The following is a 21,856-nucleotide window of genomic DNA, read 5'->3' on the forward strand; positions in this document are numbered from 1 at the left end:
TGAGAGGGACTCTGGGATCAGGGGCATGGGGCTGCACATTCCCACACCCTGGAAAATCGGAGCGATTTAGCAGGGGCTGGACCTTCCCCAGAGCGCCTCCTGCTGGTGCTGGAGTAGCCAGGAGCTCCCCTCCAGTCAGCACATCTCCCCCGCTCCCTGTCCCGCCCCCTGTTGGGAGAAGCCAGGACTGCAATGGCTGTGAGCTACCCTCCCACAGCTGGCACATCTGCCCTGCTCCCTGCAGCACCCCCTGCTGAGACTGGAGCTCCCCACCCAGCCAGCTCTCCTCCTCCCATCCTGTAGGGCCTGTTGCTGGGAGAAGCCGGGCGTGGACTAGCTGGAGCCGCAGCTATGTCCCATAGCCCTTCCTGGGAAAGCCCCTGGGCTGAGAATTCCCGTCAGGTTCTGCCTTACTTCCCTGTGGCGTCATGTTTTATGGTGAATTCCAGGAATGATTCTCCTCTTACCCCCGCTTCCAGTCCGTCCCCAGCGATCGATGCATAACAGCAACGGTTGGGCAAGCCTGGTAAACACCACTAGCAAGGGACACTCTTAAAACCCTGCATGTGTTCTCTGTTTGTCCAGCCCCTAACAGAGCAGGGTCCTGGTCTATGACAGGGGTGCCTAGGCCTGATACACCCCCTAAATCCCCCAGGAGCCAAGTGACCATGGACGGGCTCACAGAAAAGAGGTTTTCAAAGGGGTTCAAAAAACCCCTTTCAAAAGAGGTTTAGCGAAGGGCTTTTCAAGAGGAGTCGACACAGCTCCAGGGGCAGGGCCCCATGGCTCCGATTCTCTGGCTGGTGGGCTGCAGGCTGGATAGTCAGCCTTCAAATCTGTGGGGCTGGTCAACTGTCACTCTGCAGCTGGTGGAGTCAGTTAGCTTAGTGCTAACCACTAGACCCCAATCCCCTCCCCGTGCTGGGAAGAGAACCTAGGAGGGCTGGGGCCTGGCCCCCCTGCTCTAACCACTAGACCCCACTCTCCATCAGAGCTGGGAATAAAAACCATAAGTCATGACTCCCAGCCCTCCCCCTCCCCTGCTCTACCCACTTGACCCCACTCCCCTCCCAGAGCTGGGGATAAAACCCAGAAGTCCTGACTTTCTTCCTTTGCTTGCACATCTCCTTGCACTGGAATCTCCTTAATGAGGGATATTATTAGATGCACGTTAGTACATTGTGTGGCACTGAACAAAGAATGTTACTTAGTGTTTGTGATGAAGTGGGACTATTCTTAATGTTTCCTCTGAATTGTGTGGGGGTGCCTCAGTTTCCCCTATGCAGTTCTTAAGTATCTAGGGGGTGGGGTAAGGGTGTATGATCATTGCAGAGCCCTAGAGGGCAGGTGTGTGCAGGGGTCTGGACACAGACAATGGCCGACACCGTTTCCTGGCCACTGATGGCCTGAGCCCTCCCCCCCTGCAAGGTGAGAGCTAAAGGGTTGGAGAACAAAGGAATCCGGTGACCTCCTGGCCCGGGAAAGGGACAAAGCCCAGAGGAGGAGGGGCTGGAGGGAGTTTCAGTTTGGGGCTGGCTGGGCACATGGAGTGAAGTGCAGACGTGGTTGTCTGGCTCACTGCCCCCCAGAATGGACCCAGCTGAGGGGTCCTGTTCCCTGCACCTACAAGCTCTGTGTTAGACCATGTCCCTGTCGTCTAATAAACCTTCTGTTTTACTGGCTGGCTGAGAGTCACGTCTGACTGCGGAGTTGGGGGGCAGGACCCTCTGGCTTCCCCAGGACCCCGCCTGGGCAGACTCGCTGTGGGAAGCGCAGGGGGGGCAGAGGATGCTGAATGCTCCGAGGTCAGACCCAGGAAGGTGGAAGCTGGGTGAGCTGTGTGTCCTGCAGACAGGAAGGCGACTGCCCCAGAGTCCTGCCTGGCTTCATGGGGAGCAGTTCCAGAGCATCGCCCAGGGACCCCGTGACAGTGTTTGGTACAGGAAACAAGAGTTCTGGAGTGAACAGTTCTCCATGTTGCTGTGGGAGAGAGTATGGGCTTGTGGTTAGAGCAAGGGACGTGTGGGTCCGGACCCCTGGGCGCTGGGAGAGGAGTATGCTGTAGATTAAGAGGGGACAGGAAGCAGGACTGGTGGACTCTGTTCCTGGCTGTGAGAGGGGAATGTGAACTAGTGGTTAGAGCAGCGGCAGAGAACTGAAAACCAGGACTCCTGGGCGTTATGCCTATTGCTGGGTGGGGAGCGAGGTCTGGTGGTTAGAGCAGGGCTGACTCCATGGTCTAGTGGCAAAGAAAAGAAGTGGGTAAACTAAACTCCGTCAGCCCCAGACAGGCAGGGGGTCGGCTCTGTCTACCCCCGTTTACTCTCCACGAGCCGGGAGTGCTGGCTTCTCGCCCTGGCTCTGACCGGCACATGGTTAAAGCAACAGCCCGGGGGATCCCCCGCTCCGCGGCGGGGTGGGCGGCGCTTGGCTTCTCCCCCCTGCCTGCGCCGCAGAGACGCCAACCGAGCAGCGCCCCCGCCTTCCGGCGCTAGCTCGGGGGGACATGCGCCCCGAAGAGCCACCCGGGCGGCGCTGCAAACTTTCGGAAACTCTGACGGGGGGCTTGTTCCGGTGTCTCGGCAGCTGGCTGCGTGTGTGTGTGTGTGTGTCCGTCCCCGGTACAGCTTGCTCAGCGAGTGTGCAACCCAGCGCTTCCTGCTTCAGGCTCTTTCCTCTCCACTCGCCGCCGGCCACTTTGTCCCAGGCGGCGGGGACCGTGGGAGCCCCTGGCGTGTGGCCTGATTTTGCAACCGCTTCCTTTCCCAGCTGTTCCTCTGTTCCTTTGTCCTCTTACCAGGGGAGCTCGGCCACAGCCTCCAACTTTAAGCCAAGTATGTGACTGGGGTTGCCAAGTACCTTGTGGAGGGGATTGTGGGACAGTGTTGGCTGACGGGTAAGGATGGAAGGGGGGGGGTTACTGGGCTAAGGTGATGGGGCCCAGCTGTTCCAGATGTGGGGGGGGGGCTCTGCATTTCCTCCCCCCCCCCCCCCCGGGCAGGGAGGGCTGCAGTGAAAGGGGAGTCTCAAAGGGTGGTCCGCGGAAGATCTCTGGATGTTCATTTGTTCAGGTCGTGCTATGGAGTGGGTGGAGAGGAGGTGAGCAGGGGAGAAGCACAAAGAAGCGCTTGACACAAGCTCTACTGAGTCCAAGAGTCAGGACTCCTGGGTTGAATTCCCAGCTCAGGGAGGGGAGTTTGGGCTCATGGTTAGAGGAGCGGTGGCTGGGAGCCAAGATGCTAGGGTTTTACCCCTGGCATGAGAAGGGGAGTCATGTTTACTGGTTTGGGGCGGGGCTGCTGGGAATCAGGTCTCCTGGGTTCTATTCCCAGCTCTGTGAGTCAGAATTACTGGGTTCTATCCATGGAACAAGGGGGGGGGAGTGGGATCTAGTGGTTAGAGCAAGCAGGGAGGTCTGGAAGTCAGCTGTCCGGTCCTATTCCCAGATCTCGGAGGGGAGATGGAATTAGTGGTTCGAGGCGCAGCAGACTGAGAGTCAGAATTTCTGCATTTTACCCCTGGCTCAAGGAGGGGAGTGGGATCTAGTGGCTAGATCGGGGCAGGGGGGCAGGCTGGAAATCAGGGTAATAAAGACAATGACAATTGAAGTCAAGGTTAGTTTTTGCTACGAGACCAGACTGATCCAAAAGCTTAGCAGGATTCCAAACCATCAGCTTGGACATTTGTATGGGTAAGGAGAGCATCCGAGAGGGAAATCCTGGCCCTAGAGGAGCCAATAGGCATTTTGCCCAAGAAATTTACAACCTTCTAGCTTTGGGGCTGGAGCCGATTAGGGGTCAGGAAGGACCTTTCCTATGGGCTGGTGATCCCCGCCCTGTGGGGTTCTGGGACAGCAGGTGCCAGGCACTGCTGGGTGGGCTAGATGGACCTTGGTGCTGATCCAGTCCGGCCTTTCCTATGTGCTGTCTGCGCATGAGAGCGAACTGAGGCCATGAAGAGGTGCAAGTCGGAGCTCCAATGCATCACCACATCACTGGTTTCCCATCAGTCTCCCCGCTTTCTCATTTTGTTTTGTTTTGTTTCGTTCTGTTCTTTTATTTACTATTTTTTTTTGCTTTTGACATTTAGATCTCACCTCAGTGTTAGAGCTTTATCCTGCCACCCGTCACTGTGGACTCTGGGCACCTCCTGTGTTAAACCCATGGCAATAGCATGGCCTGAGCGGATTTCATGGTGTCTTTCTGGCCCTTCCCCTTTTTGGGGGTCAAATTAATGCCTGGGGTGTAGTTTGTGGGCTCGATTTTTATTCATTTCCTTTAGTTGTTGGTGGCAGTTTTAGTTTTAGGGAAGGTCATGTCTGACTAATCTAATCGCCTTTTATGATGAGATTACTGGTTCTGTGGATGAAGGGAAAGCAGTGGATGTATTGTTTCTTGACTTTAGCAAAGCTTTTGACACGGTCTCCCACAGTATTCTTGTCAGCAAGTTAAGGAAGTATGGGCTGGAAGAATGCACTATAAGGTGGGTAGAAAGCTGGCTAGATTGTCGGGCTCAACGGGTAGTGATCAATGGTTCCATGTCTAGTTGGCAGCCGGTATCAAGTGGAGTGCCCCAAGGGTCGGTCCTGGGGCCGGTTTTGTTCAATATCTTCATAAATGATCTGGAGGATGGTGTGGATTGCACTCTCAGCAAATTTGCGGATGATACTAAACTGGGAGGAAGAAAAGGAGTACTTGTGGCACCTTAGAGACTAACCAATTTATTTGAGCATGAGCTTTCGTGAGCTACAGCTCACTTCATCAGATGCATACCGTGGAAACTGCAGCAGACTTTATATACACACAGAGAATATGAAACAATACCTCCTCCCACCCCACTGTCCTGCTGGTAATAGCTTATCTAAAGTGATCAACAGGTGGGCCATTTCCAGCACAAATCCAGGTTTTCTCACCCTCCACCCCCCCACACAAATTCACTCTCCTGCTGGTGCTAGCCCATCCAAAGTGACAACTCTTTACATAATCAAGTCGGGCTATTTCCTGCATAGATCCAGGTTTTCTCACGTCCCCCCCACCCCCATACACACACAAACTCACTCTCCTGCTGGCAATAGCTTATCTAAACTGACCACTCTCCAAGTTTAAATCCAAGTTAAACCAGAACATCGGGGGGGGGGGGGGTAGGAAAAAACAAGAGGAAACAGGCTACCTTGCATAATGACTTAGCCACTCCCAGTCTCTATTTAAGCCTAAATTAATAGTATCCAATTTGCAAATGAATTCCAACTCAGCAGTTTCTCGCTGGAGTCTGGATTTGAAGTTTTTTTGTTTTAAGATAGCGACCTTCATGTCTGTGATTGCGTGACCAGAGAGATTGAAGTGTTCTCCGACTGGTTTATGAATGTTATAATTCTTGACATCTGATTTGTGTCCATTTATTCTTTTACGTAGAGACTGTCCAGTTTGACCAATGTACATGGCAGAGGGGCATTGCTGGCACATGATGGCATATATCACATTGGTGGATGTGCAGGTGAACGAGCCTCTGATAGTGTGGCTGATGTTATTAGGCCCTGTGATGGTGTCCCCTGAATAGATATGTGGGCACAATTGGCAACGGGCTTTGTTGCAAGGATAAGTTCCTGGGTTAGTGGTTCTGTTGTGTGGTATGTGGTTGTTGGTGAGTATTTGCTTCAGGTTGCGGGGCTGTCTGTAGGCAAGGACTGGCCTGTCTCCCAAGACTTGTGAGAGTGTTGGGTCATCCTTTAGGATAGGTTGTAGATCCTTAATAATGCATTGGAGGGGTTTTAGTTGGGGGCTGAAGGTGACCGCTAGTGGCGTTCTGTTATTTTCTTTGTTAGGCCTGTCCTGTAGTAGGTAACTTCTGGGAACTCTTCTGGCTCTATCAATCTGTTTCTTTACTTCTGCAGGTGGGTATTGTAGTTGTAAGAAAGCTTGACAGAGATCTTGTAGGTGTTTGTCTCTGTCTGAGGGGTTGGAGCAAATGCGGTTGTATCGCAGAGCTTGGCTGTAGACGATGGATCGTGTGGTGTGGTCAGGGTGAAAGCTGGAGGCATGCAGGTAGGAATAGCGGTCAGTAGGTTTCCGGTATAGGGTGGTGTTTATGTGGCCATTGTTTATTAGCACTGTAGTGTCCAGGAAGTGGATCTCTTGTGTGGACTGGACCAGGCTGAGGTTGGTGGTGGGATGGAAATTGTTGAAATCATGGTGGAATTCCTCAAGGGCTTCTTTTCCATGGGTCCAGATGATGAAGATGTCATCAATATAGCGCAAGTAGAGTAGGGGCGTTAGGGGACGAGAGCTGAGGAAGCGTTGTTCTAAGTCAGCCATAAAAATGTTGGCATACTGTGGGGCCATGCGGGTACCCATAGCAGTGCCGCTGATCTGAAGGTATACATTGTCCCCAAATGTGAAATAGTTATGGGTGAGGACAAAGTCACAAAGTTCAGCCACCAGGTTAGCCGTGACATTATCGGGGATAGTGTTCCTGACGGCTTGTAGTCCATCTTTGTGTGGAATGTTGGTGTAGAGGGCTTCTACATCCATAGTGGCCAGGATGGTGTTATCAGGAAGATCACCGATGGATTGAAGTTTCCTCAGGAAGTCAGTGGTGTCTCGAAGGTAGCTGGGAGTGCTGGTAGCGTAGGGCCTGAGGAGGGAGTCTACATAGCCAGACAATCCTGCTGTCAGGGTGCCAATGCCTGAGATGATGGGGCGCCCAGGATTTCCAGGTTTATGGATCTTGGGTAGTAGATAGAATATCCCAGGTCGTTCCAGGGGTGTGTCTGTGCGGATTTGATCTTGTGCTTTTTCAGGAAGTTTCTTGAGCAAATGCTGTAGTTGCTTTTGGTAACTCTCAGTGGGATCATAGGGTAATGGCTTGTAGAAAGTGGTGTTGGAGAGCTGCCGAGCAGCCTCTTGTTCATATTCCGACCTATTCATGATGACAACAGCACCTCCTCTGTCAGCCTTTTTGATTATGATGTCAGAGTTGTTTCTGAGGCTGTGGATGGCATTGCGTTCCGCATGGCTGAGGTTATGGGGCAAGTGATGCTGCTTTTCCACAATTTCAGCCCGTGCACGTCGGCGGAAGCACTCTATGTAGAAGTCCAGTCTGCTGTTTCGACTTTCAGGAGGAGTCCATCTAGAATCCCTCTTTCTGTAGTGTTGGCAGGGAGACCTCTGTGGATTAGTATGTTGTTCAGAGGTATTTTGGAAATATTCCTTGAGACGGAGACGTCGAAAATAGGATTCTAGGTCACCACAGAACTGTATCATGTTCGTGGGGGTGGAGGGGCAGAAGGAGAGGCCCCGAGATAGAACAGCTGCTTCTGCTGGGCTGAGAGTATAGTTGGATAGGTTAACAATATTGCTAGGTGGGGTGAGGGAACCATTGCTGTGGCCCCTTGTAGCATGTAGTAGTTTAGAAAGTTTAGTGTCCTTTTTCTTTTGTAGAGAAGCAAAGTGTGCGTTGTAAATGGCTTGTCTAGTTTTAGTAAAATCCAGCCACGAGGAAGTTTGTGTGGAAGGTTGGTTCTTTATGAGAGTATCCATTTTTGAGAGCTCATTCTTAATCTTTCCCTGTTTGCTGTAGAGGATCTTGATCAGGTGATTCCGCAGTTTCTTTGAAAGCGTGAGGCACAAGCTGTCAGCATAGTCTGGGAGGAGTGGTAGATACGCTGGAGGGGAGGGATAGGATACAGAAGGACCTAGACAAATTGGAGGATTGGGCCAAAAGAAATCTGATGAGGTTCAATAAGGATAAGTGCAGGGTCCTGCACTTAGGACGGAAGAACCCAATGCACAGCTACAGACTAGGGACCGAATGTCTAGGCAGCAGTTCTGCGGAAAAGGACCTAGGGGTGACAGTGGACGAGAAGCTGGATATGAGTCAGCAGTGTGCCCTTGTTGCCAAGAAGGCCAATGGCATTTTGGGATGTATAAGTAGGGGCATAGCGAGCAGATCGAGGGACGTGATCGTTCCCCTCTATTCGACATTGGTGAGGCCTCATCTGGAGTACTGTGTCCAGTTTTGGGCCCCACACTTCAAGAAGGATGTGGATAAATTGGAGAGAGTCCAGCGAAGGGCAACAAAAATGATTAGGGGTCTGGAACACATGAGTTATGAGGAGAGGCTGAGGGAGCTGGGATTGTTTAGCCAGCAGAAGAGAAGAATGAGGGGGGATTTGATAGCTGCTTTCAACTACCTGAAAGGGGGTTCCAAAGAGGATGGCTCTAGACTGTTCTCAATGGTAGCAGATGACAGAACGAGGAGTAATGGTCTCAAGTTGCAGTGGGGGAGGTTTAGATTGGATATTAGGAAAAACTTTTTCACTAAGAGGGTGGTGAAACACTGGAATGCGTTACCTAGGGAGGTGGTAGAATCTCCTTCCTTAGAGGTTTTTAAGGTCAGGCTTGACAAAGCCCTGGCTGGGATGATTTAACTGGGATTTGGTCCTGCTTCGAGCAGGGGGTTGGACTAGATGACCTTCTGGGGTCCCTTCCAACCCTTATATTCTATGATTCTATGATGCTTTGTCTCCTCTGGTATTTCCTTCCCCACCTTCCTGTGAGAAGACTCTATGGATAACAGGGAAGCTTTTGCCCCCTGAGATGCTTATGAACTGAGTGGGGAAAACACTGATTTGTTTATTTGATTGGTGCCTATTTAACTCAAATGCCCGAGGAGTGGTTAGGAGCAAAACTATCTGGGTTAAACCCTGCAATTAAACAATAACAATGACTAATAACTCCCTAGCTTTTATCTAGTGCTCTTCATCCCAATTAACATGGCACTCATTAATGGATGAAAATCGGATTACGTGATAGTTCTCAAAGTGTAAGTGGAGACTCATCATCAAGCAGGTCTGTTTCTAGTGGAGTCCAGCCGGGATCTGCTCTTGGCCCTGCTATGCTACTTAACATTGTTATTAACGATATGGAAGAAAAGAAAACAAAACCATCCCTGATAAAGTTTGACCGCCGCACAGAAATTGGGGGAATGGTAAATAACAGAGAGGATGGGGTCACTGGTTCAGGGCAGTCTGGATTGGTTGGTAAACTGAGGAAGCAAGCAATCTGCATTTTGAAATGGCCCAATGTAGCTGTTACATTTCAAAACAGAGAATGTCGGCCGTGCTTACAGGATGGGGACTCTCTCCTGGGAAGCTGGGACTCTGGAAAGATTTGGGGGTCATGGCAGAAAACCAGCTGGACAGAAGCTCCCAGCGCAAAGCTGGGGCCAAAAGGGCTAGTGGGATCCGGGGATGTATAAACAGGAATCTGGATTCAAGAAGGATGTTGATAAATCAGAGAGGGGTCAGAGAAGAGCCACGAGAATGATTGAAGGGTTAGAAAACGTGCCTGGTAGTGAGAGACTCAGGGAGCTCAATCTATTCAGCTCAACAAAGAGAAGGTTAAGGGGTGACTTGATCCCAATCTGTAAATACCTATAAATTTTTGATAACAGGCTCTTCTATCTAGCAGCCCAAGGTCTAACAAGAGCCAATGATGTTGAAGCTAGACCAATTCAGGCTGGCAGTAAGGCGTTTGTTTTTTTTTAACAGCGAGGGGGATTGATCACTGGAACAACTTACCCAGAGTCGTGGTGGCTTCTCCATCGTGGACAAGTTTACAGTCAGGACTGGATGTGTTTCTAAAGGCTCTGCTCTGGGAATTATTGTGGGGCACATTCTCTGGCCTGTGTTAGCCAGGAGGCCACACCAGATGACCACAACGGTCCCTTCTGGCCTTGTGATCTATGACTCAGGAGCTCTCCAAGCACTTCACATAGGATCACCAGCCCTCTTTTACAGATGGGGACATTGTAAATTAGAGGCGGAGGGAGCTCCCGGTCTGCATTTCTGAGACCTCCCAGTGACTCCCGGCAAAACCAGAGGGGCCCAGATCTGCTGCACTATGGTGATTACCAGCATACACACCCTTGCTCCTTGCTTGCCAGGTTGCTGACCAGCTATCTCTGCTTCCCATGCGGGGCTGGCACCATGAGGAAGAGATGGAGGGGAGCGTGGCTCCTGCTGCTGGCACTGAAGACCTTTGGGTTTCAGGAAGGTGAGAGCTCAATTTCAATTTCCCAGGACACCCGAGTCCTGGTTCCGATTTCATTTACACTGGGGTAAATCAGGAGTGACTCCTAAAGAGTCTATTGCCACGCATGGATGGAAAGCCAGTCGGGGTGCCGTCAGAATCAGACCCCTGCTCTGTCTGAGGCTCAGTCCCCGGCCCCGTACCCACCAGGCTGCAACTGCCCCCCAGTGGACCACAACAGCCCCACCCCGGCTCCCTGCAGCACAGACCCCCCTCCTTGTCCCATGTTGGGCTCAGCACTGACTGAAGGGAGGGAGCCCCCCCTGCTCTCTACAGCACAGGACCCCAGGCACCACACCCAGGTCAGCACTGTTGGAGGGGAGAGAGCCCCCTGGCGAGCCCCCCCTCCCACTCCCTGCGACACCCTGACTTTCCCATCCAGCAGGCCTGGCTCTGCCCAGCATGAGCGGATGGAAACCCAGTGAAAGAGGATCTAGGTTACCCCCACGGGCAGACACCCTCTCCCCTCCCCCCCGGCCACCGACACTCGGATTGCTAGCGCCCTGCGGTTTATAACTGTTTGACTTGGTGGCACGTGTGCTGGGGGAGATGTTGACAGAGGCTTCGGGCACGGAGATGCGGCTGCTGCAGACAGACAGACAGAGGAAGGCTCCGTCAGCCCCTCCTCCCCCCCACCCGGCCCCTCACCCCGCGAGCCCTAGACCTGCTGCACTCAACAGGAAGCACTGAGCTAGGTTAAGGCAGGGGATGGGGCATCTTAATGGAGACCGAGTGACAGCACAGCCCTCTGCAAGTCCGTGCTCAGGAGAGGGGCTCAGGACTCCTGGGTTCTATTCCCAGCTCTGGGGGGAGAGCGGGAGTTAGTGGATTACAGCAGGGGGGCACTGGCAGTCAGGACTCCTGGGTTCTATTCCCGACTCTGGGTGGGGGAGGAGAAGGGTCTAGGTGGCAGGCTGCTGGGTGTGATCCAGCACTTAGGCCCAGGACCCCTGGGGCCAGTCACGCTCAGGCTGGATAGAAGCGTCCAAGCCCCCGGCCTCCCCAGACAGCTGCAGGTTGATATGTGCTTGGGTGCAGGTGACCCAGAGGAACCCACAGGGCTGGAGTGTTACCAGGTGGGCCCCAGAGGGGGCATGAATTGCACATGGCCCAGCAGGTCCGGCTCTGAGGCTATCACCACCTACACCCTCCACTACCAGAGCCTGAAGTTGTGAGTATAACCCCCTGCCTGGGGGAGGGAGCCCAGGATCCCACCCACTGCTCAGGTGCCCAGAACAGCTCCCCAGCTCTGGGAGGGGAGTGGAGTGCAGCGGCTAGAGCAGGGGTTGGCAGCCTTTCAGAAGTGGTGTGCCGAGTCTTCGTTCATTCACTCTAATTTAAGGTTTCGCGTGCCACTCATACATTTTAACGTTTTTAGAAGGTCTCTTTCTATAAGTCTATAATCTATACCTACACTATTGTTGTGTGTAAAGTAAATAAGATTTTTAAAATGTTTAAGAAGATTCTTTTAAAATTACACTAAAATGCAGAGCCCCCCAGAGTGGTGGCCAGGACCCGGGCAGTGTGAGTGCCATTGAACATCAGCTTGCAGGCCTCCTTTGGCACCCGTGCCATAGGTTGCCTACCCCTGGGCTAGAGCATGAGCTGGGAGCCAGGACTCCTGGGTTCTATTCCCGGCTCTGGGAGGGGTGTGGGGTCTAGAGGTGAGAGCAGTGGGAGGTCTGGGAACCAGGATTCCCGGGTTGTATTCTTAGCTCTGCCCTGTCGTATGCTCCGACTCATCAGTTTCTTCCCTGGGTTCATCTGCCAGCAAACGCAACCAGACGCAGAGTTCCCAGGCCCCCGCCGGACAGAGCTGGGTGGTGATTGGAAGAAGCAACCTGACACGCAATGAGAACTATGCCGTCTGGGTGGAGGCTGGTGACGGGACCCAGATCACACCAAGGCTAACTCTGACCCTGCACGAAATAGGTGACCCAGCACCAGGCAGCAGCCCAGCTCCTCACCGGCCCTAGGAGTGAATGGTGGGGGTGGGGGATTGGGAGATGGGGGCTAGGCTGTTGGGCCCCATTGGGAATTTGTGTGGATTTCATCTCGAGGCTTTCCACTTAAAATCCTCTAGAACTGGGCCAGCTGTTTCATAGAAAGCCTGGGTACAGTGATTAGATTGGGTGTGGGTGAGGCTGGGAGCCAGGACTCCTGGGTTCTATCCCAGTTGTGGGAGGGGAGTGGGGTTCAGTGGTTAGGCCTGGGAGCCAGGACTTTTGGCTCCTACTTTCCCTTCATCCACTGTGTTGGTTCCAGTGAAGCCGGATCCCCCTGTACTGAGCCTAGAGGATGTGACCCCTGTGGTCACCATGAGCTGGACAAACCCCCAGTGGCCTGAGCATTTCTCCCGGGATCTGGCCTGCCACCTTCGCTACCGGGTATCTGGGACCGCCAACTGGACCAGGGTGAGTCTGCGTGACAGGATTGCAAAATGTGCTTGGGGCGGGGAGGGGGGCGTTGAAAGACAGGGCTTCCTCTGGGATAGCAGCCTACTACTGCTGCTAGATAATAGAGCTCCTCCTTCAGCTCAAGTAATGGAGGACTGCATTCTGGTGCTACAGAGTCCTGGGTTCAAATCCTGCTCATAACAAATAGCAGGGCCTGTTACACCTTCTGCTGACTGGGGTCAGCTGTAGAATGAAAGATGCTGATTCCTAGTTACGCTCAGGCCCATCTACTCCTTAAATTGGGATGACCTGGCCACCACAGAATTCCTCCTACACCGGGGCCTTGCTGGCTAGGGTGGAGCCGGCATACAGGCCAAAGGTCACCGTGTCTTAATCATCTGGGCTGAACGGCTCAGGGGTCTACCAATGGAGCATTAGACCCTGCTCCGCTTCCAGAGCTGGGGACAGAACCCAGCAGTCCTGACTCCCATCCCCTCTGCTCTAACCACTGGACCCCGCTCCCCTCCCAGCCCTCCCTCCTGCGAGATGGGTCCCCAGAGCCCTGCGGCTCCATCTCTCTCTGTGCCGTTCTCCCTGGCAGGTTCATGAGGGGGATGTTGAGCCCAACCACTACGAGTTCTCCAGCCTGGAGCCTTTCACGGCCTACGAGGTGCAGGCCCGCTGCATCCCTGAGGACGGGAAGGGCTTCTGGAGCGACTGGAGCCCGTCCCAGACCTTCCAGACTCCCGAGGCTGGTACGCATGGGCCTGAGCTAGCCAGAGCAAAATGCCTGCCTTGCCGGGGAGGGTCACATGTGGTGTAGTCAGTTAAGGCGGCAACAGTCAGGACTCCTGGGTTCTATTCCCAGCTCTGGGGTGGAAGGGGGGGGTCAGGGGGCTGGAAGTCAGGACTCTGGGGTTCGGTTCCCAGCTCTGGGAGGGGAGTGGGGTCTAGTAATAGGGGAGAAGATGAAAAAACTGGGTGCCAGGATTCCTGGGTTCTATTCCCAGCCCTGGAAAAGGTCTCCCTGCAATGCTAAATGCAGAGGCCTGTCCTGCCCCGGGCAGTCAGGGGAACACCCCTCTTGGGAAAGGGGCCCAGTGCTTTCCTGGCTCCGGAGAGCTGCTGTGTGCCCTGTACACCCTCCCTGCCCTGGAGCGACCCCAGTTTCTTCTCTGATGCCACGGCTCCTCTCTGTTGCCCTTAGCCCCGCTGGGCCTGGTGGACGTGTGGCAAGTGGCCAGCCCTGCTGAGTCCGGAGAGCCCAGCCTGCTGCTGCTGTGGAAGGTGAGACCCACCTGGGCCCATCATTGCAGGGTTGAGGTTCCCCGGCGCTACCCCCCCGAGAGGCCCCCGTGCTTAGATCGCTGCAAACCAGGAAACAAAGGGGTACAGTACAGCAGGAGTCTTCCCATCGGTGCGGGAGGTCCCAGCCGATTGGATAAGCTCCGCTGTCACATGACTAGGGGTGTGCCCCCTGGTGCCCTGGCCAAATTCCGATTGGCTTTCCCTCCTGGACACGCCCGTAGCCTCCACTTCCTGTCCTAAACTGATGAGCAATGTGTCCACGCAGCTGCTAAGCAGCGGCCATGTTCCACCCCAGAGGTGGTTGCATTGCAGGGGTGGCCCAGGTTATTCCCAGGCAACGGGGGCCCTAGCGATGTCAAGCACAAGGGGCGGCCCCATCTGGAGGGCGGGGTGGGGCAGGGGGAGGGGATGGGACACTCATCCATTTGCGTTAACCCTTCGCTGGATTCCCTACCAGCCGCTCAATTCCGAAGCAGCCAGGGGAGTCATTCGCAGCTACAGCCTGGCCTTCCGGACGGGCAGCAACGGTGCCGAGAGCCCCCTGGAGTCCCCCTGCTGCAACGCGAGCCTCCCCGCCAGAACCACCCACGTCTGGATCTCGGCAAACAACCACGTCGGGCGGACGCAGCCTGCCAACCTCAGCTTGGAGCGGCAGGGTACGACCCCGTGGGGGCCTGACCGCACTGGGCCCGTGTCCCATTCCCTAACCACCGAGCCAGACTCTCCCCTGCCGCAGAATCAGGTGGGAGCTGGCATCCCCTAGAGGGGAAAGGCCCCGTGCCCCATTCCCTGCTCCCCCTGCACCGAGCCAGCCAGTCCCACACCCTGGGGCCAGATGGGAGCCGGCGCTCCCTAGAGGGGAAAGCCCCCATTCCTTGCGCCCCCCCCCCCCCAAGCCAGCCAGTCCCCCCACGCTGGGCTGGATCCAGGATGGCGCCCCCTAGAGGGGAAAGGCCCCAAGTTCCATTCCCTGCCCTCCCTGAGCTGGCCCCTTCCCTGCCATGGGGTAAGATGGGAGCTTTCCCTAGAGGGGAAAGACCCTGTGCCCGATTCCCTGCCCCCCCCCCCGCCCCCCAAAGCCAGCCAGTCCCCCCACGCTGGGCTGGATCTGGGATGGCGCCCCCTAGAGGGGAAAGGCCCAGAGCCCCATTCCCTGCCCCCCCCCCCCCCCGAGCCAGCCAGTCCCCCCACCCTGGGTTGAATCAGGGCCAGTGCCCCCTAGAAGGGAAAGGCCCCGAGTCCCATTCCTGCAGCATCCCTAAGCTGGTGCAGGGGGGACCCAGAGAACGACTAACCTAGGGGGAGCTGCGCCCAGTGATGGATCCTGTGGATTCTCCCAGATCTACCTGCCCCGGCAGGGGTCCAGGCTGTGGCCATGCGTGGGCAGGATCTCCGCGTTACCTGGGAGCCCAGCAAGGACCCACTGGAAGGGGAGCCCACGGAGTACCTGGTGGAGTGGGCCAAGGAGTGCAGCAGCTCAAAGGCGGCATCCCTGGGCTGGGTGCGCAGGGCAGCGGGTGTTCACAGTGCCCTGCTGACAGGTATGGGGGGAGCCTGGCCACGGAGGCCCCTGAATGCCACAGCATGGGGCCAGGGGGCTGCTTCACCCTGTCCCACGCCTGACACTCTGCTGGGAAAACTCAGCCTGAGCAACGGTCAGGCCCTTTGCACGTGTGAGTGAGGTCTAGTGGTTAGAGCGGGGGGGCTGGGAGTCAGGACTCCTGGGTTCTATCTTTGGCTGTGGGTGGGGAGTGGGGTCTAGTGGGTTAAAGGAGGGATAGGACAGGAGTCAAGGCTCCTGGGGTCTAGTCCCAGCTCTGGAAATGGGGAATGGGGTCTAGTGGTTAGAGCGGGGGGAGGGGCTGAGAGTCATAATGCCTGGGCTCTATCCTGGCCCTTGCACAAAATAGCTGGGTGCCTCAGTTTCCCCATTTGTAAGATGCGCCTCGGAGTCCTGCTGCCCCGAGGACGGGGAGGGGAGGCTGGGGCTGTGGGGCTTGGTTGTGAGGTGCCCGAGAAGGGCTTGGAATTTCTACTTTGTGCTTCTAAGCCAGGACTCGGCAGCGACCGCTCAGATTGGCAGCTCCCCCTGGGAACTGACCCTGTCTCCCTTCGCTCCCCTGCCCCAGGTGACTTCAGGCCACGGGTGCCGTATCAGGTCCACGTGTACGGGCTGTACCCCGGGGGCTTTGGTGCATCGGCCCCTGTCCGAGCCTACACCCAGGAAGGAGGTAGGTGCGCAGCCCCCGTCCCACCCCGATGGGCCCACGCTGGGAGCTAAGGAAGGTGGGATGGGTACTGCTGGCTTCACTCACAGCCCATCCCCTCTTCACTCTCCCCAGTGCCGTCGGCAGGGCCCCAGGGCCTGCAGGATCGTAGCATCTCCAAGGAGGTGTCTGTCATCTCCTGGGAGGCGATCCCCCTGGCGCAGCGCAATGGGCACATCACCCACTACACCCTCTACCTCGCCGCGCCCACGGGGAGCCCACAGACCTACCAGCCCAGTAAGTGCCGCCCCGTGGGGCATGGGGCCCTCCCCAGGGATCCGGGGTGCTGTGGGAACAGGCTTCACCCCAGCAGCATGGGCCTCTGGTGGGAGCTGAGCTGATATCTCAGGTGGGGCAGCAGCTGGAGTTGGACCTGGGGGTCTCCGAGCTAAAGGAGTCGCTCCCTCTGCTAGCAGCGGTAGTGAGACTTTTATCCTCTATGTAGGCTGGCCACTAGAGGGGGTGCTAGTGGAGACAGGAGCCGAGGCTTGGGAGTGGAGGAGGGGCACTAGCCTTGGACAGGAAGGGAAGCTGTCCCTTCCCCTGCTGTCTGACCCGGGAGGGGCGGGGCTGGGGGCAATGGGAATACGGAGACCTCAGGCCTCCCAGCTCACGCATCTCTCGACCCTTGTGCAGTCGCTGCTACAGAGACAAGCTACAACCTCTCAGGCCTGGAGCCTGGCACCTCCTACCAGCTCTGGATGACGGGCTCCACCTCGGCTGGGGAAGGAAACGCCAGCTCCATCCACCTCTTCCACACCCCAGGTGGGGGCTGCCAGCTGCTGGGGGCTTGTGGGCTCAGCAGGGTCCGGGGGGCGGAGCTGGGACGGGAGCCCCTAGAACTGCAAGGAGCAGGGTGCTTTCCCCCCACCGTGGGACGAGGGGGTGCTGTGCTGCAGGATGTGGGCTCAGCAGGGGGCGCTTTCCCCCCAAGACTCAGGGGATCAGCTATGGTGTCCCAGTTTCAGTTCAGCCTCCCATGCAGTTGCAACCAGATGCGGGATTCTCCTTCACCTCCCATGTACAGCAAGCTGTGTAGCTGTTCCTCACCTGCCACGCCTCACCCCAGAGGCTGGTGCATCTCAGCACCGGGCGAGGGATCCCTGTGTAAACAGCTGCCATGCCCCACCCCAGAGATGGCTGCATCTCAGTGCTGGCAGAGCAATCCCCATGCACTGGTGCTGTGTTCCACCCCAGAGGTGGCTGCCTTTCAGTGCAACCACCCCCCTCCATACCTAGCTATTTGCTTAACGCTTTGGGATTGTCAGAGGAAGGGATCCAGGGGGTTACAGAAGCCTTGTCCTGCCCTGCTGGGCCTTCCTCTCACTCTATGCCCCTGTAACGTGGCCGGGGGAGGGCGCGGGTGTGCGTGGCATAGATCCTGTTGCAGAGTGGTGCCGCGTTAGGTCTGGGTGGGCCCTGCCCTCTCTGGGCCGCGTGGGGCTCTCCCCTCCAGCTAGGGGGGCATGTTGGGATTCAGGGACAGAGGCACTCAGGCTTTCTCCCAACCCTGCTCCCTCTCCCTGCAGATTCCCGCTGGGAGGCTGTCCTGGCTTCCCTCCTGGCGGTGGGATTCCTCCTCTTCCTGGCCTGTGTCCTGGGAGCTGTCCTGCATGTGCAGTAAGAATGCCAGGCAGTCGGTGGGGGCGGGGAGCGGGCCCCCACGCAGGGTCCTAGGTCATCCTGGACGGGGCTTTTAAGCCGTAGGGAGCCCTCGCCGTGTCGTGCTCAGTGGTGGCTGGGACACACAGACAGAGCCAGGCAACATCTTTCAGCGGAAACATTTTTGGTGAAAAACGGAGAGTCAGCAGTGCCAGCAAGTTGGGCAAATCCGGGTCTGGTTGCCAAGTTGCGCATTGGAAAAGCAACCCCCCCCCAAATTCCATGTCGAAATAGTTCCATATTGTCCCGGCTCCAAGCAACTTTGGGTTTGGAAACGTCCTGCCGCGTCGGTTTTCGCAAACAGAGAAACGTTCCCAGGACGCGTGAAAGGCGAGCGCAAGGTGTCGATTCGCCCCGAATGAGGCTTTCCCACCCACAGTGGTGGGGTCTGGCCTTTGCCATTCGCTGACACTGTTGAAAAAACCTCAGGTCTGGTTTTCGGGGGGTTTTTTGGAATTGCCAGAGAACCGAACACCCCAGGATTGGCTCAGCCCTGCACCCAGAGAGGTGGATACTCCTGCTCTAGCATCAGCGAGCGGAGTCGGTTCAGCTATAGACGCCCTCCAGCTTTTAGATCTAGTGGCTCTGGGTTCAATCCCGAGTACCCACAACCCACCCCCGTCCCCCAGCGGTGGAAGGACACACTCCCAGCACCAAAGGGGGCTGGGGTCTTCCTTAACCCTCTCTGTTCTGTAGTATCTGAGTCCCTGGGATCGGACGAGTCAGAGCCACGGAACTGTGGGCTGAGAGCCACCAAATTCGTTTCACCCAACGGCCATTGGGCGACACTGGCTCCAAACTAGTGCCCTAGAGGCTCCCAGTCTGGTGGGGAGGGGAGATGAGGGAGCTAGTTAGAGGGTGAGACAGCGGAGGGAATAAACTTAAATGGGGTGCCTGAGAGAGCGATGGGGGAAGGCATCTCTGGTGGGTCTAATTTATGCAAACAAGGTAACGCATTGATCTAATTTATGCAAATGATGCACAATGTGGATCTCATTTATGCAAATGAGGTGTTGCATATTTATCAAGTCTGCAGCTCAAGGCGTGCCATGATTTGCATAACACCTCAAGGGGGCTGGCCCTCCACAGCCAGGCAGTCTCCCTACCCCTCACCCCAGGTGTTAAAAAAACCCTTCCTCTCTCTCACCCACAGGCTGCTGGACCTGTGCCACAAGGTGCTGCCCAGCTGGTGCTGGGAGAAGATCCCGGATGCCACCCACAGCAGGATTATGCTGCATGAGGTGAACAGGGTGAGATGGGGGGCCCAGGCTAGGATGCGTGACCCACCCTTGTCCTCTGCAGTAGGGCCAAGGGAGGCAGATCAGATGAGCCAGGCCTGGACAATCAGGGGTTTGGGAGTGGGGTCTAGTGGTTAGAGTGAGGGGGCCAGGCTGGGAGTCAGGACTCCTGGGTTCTATCCACAGCTATGGGAGGGGAGTGGGGTCTAGTGGTTAGAGCGGGGGGGTCAGGGAATCAGGACTCCTGGGTTCCATGCCCAGCTCTGGCAGGGAGCTCCTTGTCGCTAGGGAGTGAGATGGCTGCTCTCATGATCTGTTTCCTCCAGGATCCCCACAGCTACAGGGGGCCTTTGGTGCGGAACCTGGACGCGGAGGAGACCCCCATCACCGAGCTTGATATCGGGGAACCAGCGGAGAACGTGAACCAGGGCTACTCAACTCTGCCCCAGCTGGAGTCTCCTCTGCCTGCCCTGCCCCACAGCGGGGGGGCTGACGACTGGACCGGGAGCAAGCCCAGGACAGAGGAGCTGGTGCCAAGCAGCCCCACCCTGGAGGAGACGTGGGGAGACAAAGCCCCGGTCATTTCTGGCTACGAGAAACATTTCATGCCCACCCCGGAGGAGGTGCTGGGACTGGCCTGAGGGATGCGGCTGGGCGAGAACCACCAGCGCCACACAGCACTGCCCTAGGCACTGGGGGGCCCCAGCCAGGAGTGCCTGGCTCGAGGGGCCAAAGACTGGGACATGGGCTCTTTCCCTGTAGGGGGCGCTGGCTGCAAGCTCAGGTTGGGGCGCTCTTTGGGGCAGGGAATGGGACACAGAGATTTTCCCCTGTTAGTGGTGCAGGCTCTGATCCAGCCTTAATTCTGCAGCGACCGAATTGCCCCTGCCTGGTGGACTGAGTTTGCTGGTATACTGCGTCCCTCCTAGACAACCTTCCCGACAGGCTGCCTTAGCAGACACGCCAAAGACCGAATGGCCCATGGAGACAGAGTTCCTCTCCGGACTCCCAGCCCCCTCTGCTCTAACCACTACGCACGCTACTCCTCTCCTGGAGCTGCGGATAGAACTCAGGAGTCCTGACTCCCAGCCAGGGGCGGCTCTAGCAAGTTCCCCCCTGGCCCCCCAAGCAGTCGCCGTGGGACACGGACTGCCGCCCCATTCTAATTGCCGCCCCGAGCACCAGCTTCGAGAGCTGGTGCCTGGAGCCAGCCCCTGCTCCCAGCCCCCTCCTCCCAGAGCCTGTGACAGACCCAGACTCTGCCCCTCTAATTGTCAGCAGCCCGTCACCCTGGTATCAGGCCCCCCGCAGGTTCCCTCCTCCACAGGCCAGCTTTCTCCCCACTCTCGAGCCCCGCTCGAGCTCGGAGCTGCACACCATGCAGTTGTATGGCATTTTTTTTTACTTGTACACGTTTTTTTAACCTTCGCTCCCTGTCTCTCATTGCCACAAACAAAGCAGCGACTTTCCTGTCAGGACCTCAAAGGGGCTGTCACATGGTGACTGGGCCCTTCATGGCAGGGCAGGGTCAGGAGCCCCTGTGACCCGCTGCCTCCCGCCTGGTGGTCAGAGGCTGCCAGGGAAGCTGCAGAAAGCGGCAAGCTCACCGCAGGAGTAGGGGTGGCTGGCAGCCGGCCTGGAGAGCCAGTGCCGGGAGGCTGTCGGTGGGCTGCATTGTGAGTAGAAGACTCAGCCGGTGGGGCAAGCGACAGCCTGGAACCCGAGTGCTCAGGGGTAAGTCACTGTAGGGCGGACTGGGAAATGATGGGTCACTGTGACACTGGGCAGCCTGGTTACCAGCTGGGTGCTCCTGACCATTGAATGGGCCAGCAAGAGAGACTGGGTTTGCTTTATAGTGGACTGAGGGAAATTCGTCATGCCACAGGTGGGGCTGCCTTATTACAGCGCCTTACGGAGGCTAAGGAATTGTGCCTCACGTCAACGGCCTGGGAGGAAGGGAGCCTGAGTCCCATTTTACAGATGGGGAAACTGAGGCACAGAGCGACTGGGCTACGGTCACACAGCACGGCAGTCGTGGACTTGGGTGTAGGACCCAGGAGTCCTGCCGCCCAATTCCCCATGCTTGCTCCTGGAACCCAGGCCCGCTGCCCAAGGCCCTGTGAGCACGGCTGCAGCTTGCCCAGACTCAGACAGTGGCAGAGCGAGGAGCTGGGCTCCAGCCCTTCTGGCTGCTACGCCACGACCACAAGAACATCCTTCCTCTTGGGCGAGGTGCAGAGTAAAGTGAAATGCTGCAGCCTTCCAGTGCAGCGCACAGGGGCGGGGCAGGGCTCTGCTTCCGCAGCCCAGGGGCCCCGGCCCAGAGCTGCCTCTGCACCGCACTGCGCCCAGCCTCCCCCTAGCAATGCCCGCCGTGCCCTCAGAGCACCTGTGAGCAGGTCTCTGTGAGCAGCATGTAGCCTCTGGCTGCTCCTGTGCATGCCAGACACGTCAGCTCTGTGCCCTGCTCCAGCCCTGCGCCTGACTTGGTCGGTTCGATGGAGCGGGCAGCACAGACTAGGGCGTGTGGGGGGGGCGGGAATTGGCCCTGCAGCCCCCCACGCTGGGGGGGAGGGAGTTGCGCTCAGTCTTGGCAGGGGTAGGAAAGGCCCATCGCGTGCAGCTCAGCCCTCGGGATTCAACGCCCTGGGTGCGAACCTGACAGATGAAGGGAGGGGTTGGGACCTGAACTGAGCAATTGCTTGGACTATGCAGGGCTATGGGCCTTGAGAGGAACCCCCCCCCGGCCCCCTCCAATGTGGGACCAATGAGGTGAACCCCTCTGGCTCAAAGACTTAATACTGTAACAAGCTGGCTAACACAGGTAACACCACTGCCCTCCGCTGGCTCGGCTTAGCCGTGTGTCATAGGCCCTGCATCGCTCCCAGCCATTCCCC

General features: G+C 56.7%; 1 protein-coding gene across 10 annotated transcripts; it reads left to right on the forward strand.

Annotated features, from left to right (window-relative positions):
- The first annotated feature begins 2,697 nt into the window (after positions 1–2,697).
- Positions 2,698–20,387, forward strand: IL27RA (interleukin 27 receptor subunit alpha). Of its 10 annotated transcripts, none has more exons than XM_048832092.2 (15): positions 2,698–2,834; positions 9,943–10,052; positions 11,127–11,259; positions 11,860–12,020; positions 12,354–12,502; positions 13,086–13,239; positions 13,692–13,771; positions 14,250–14,448; positions 15,133–15,333; positions 15,922–16,023; positions 16,135–16,296; positions 16,696–16,824; positions 17,589–17,679; positions 18,875–18,971; positions 19,286–20,387. In XM_048832092.2, the coding sequence occupies exons 2-15, from the start codon at positions 9,986–9,988 to the stop codon at positions 19,598–19,600; spliced, it is 2,040 nt and encodes a 679-aa protein (XP_048688049.2). In that variant the 5' UTR covers positions 2,698–2,834; positions 9,943–9,985; the 3' UTR covers positions 19,601–20,387. The 10 variants fall into 10 exon arrangements, with proteins under 10 accessions (XP_048688049.2, XP_074977820.1, XP_074977823.1 ...); XM_075121719.1 differs by having other exon boundaries at positions 18,875–18,962; XM_048832091.2 differs by having other exon boundaries at positions 2,743–2,834; positions 9,548–10,052.
- Positions 20,388–21,856: the final 1,469 nt, after the last annotated feature.

The sequence above is a fragment of the Caretta caretta genome, chromosome 20 (genome assembly GCF_965140235.1).
Source record: "Caretta caretta isolate rCarCar2 chromosome 20, rCarCar1.hap1, whole genome shotgun sequence".
Classification (NCBI taxonomy): domain Eukaryota; kingdom Metazoa; phylum Chordata; order Testudines; family Cheloniidae; genus Caretta; species Caretta caretta.

Coding starts and splice junctions, on each gene's coding strand:
- IL27RA (XM_048832092.2), top strand. CDS start 9,986: ATGAGGAAGAGATGGAGGGGAGCGTGGCTCCTGCTGCTGGCACTGAAG. Junction 17,680..18,874: donor GGAGCTGTCCTGCATGTGCA/GTAAGAATGCCA, acceptor TCTCACCCACAG/GCTGCTGGACCTGTGCCACA. Junction 18,972..19,285: donor TGCTGCATGAGGTGAACAGG/GTGAGATGGGGG, acceptor TGTTTCCTCCAG/GATCCCCACAGCTACAGGGG.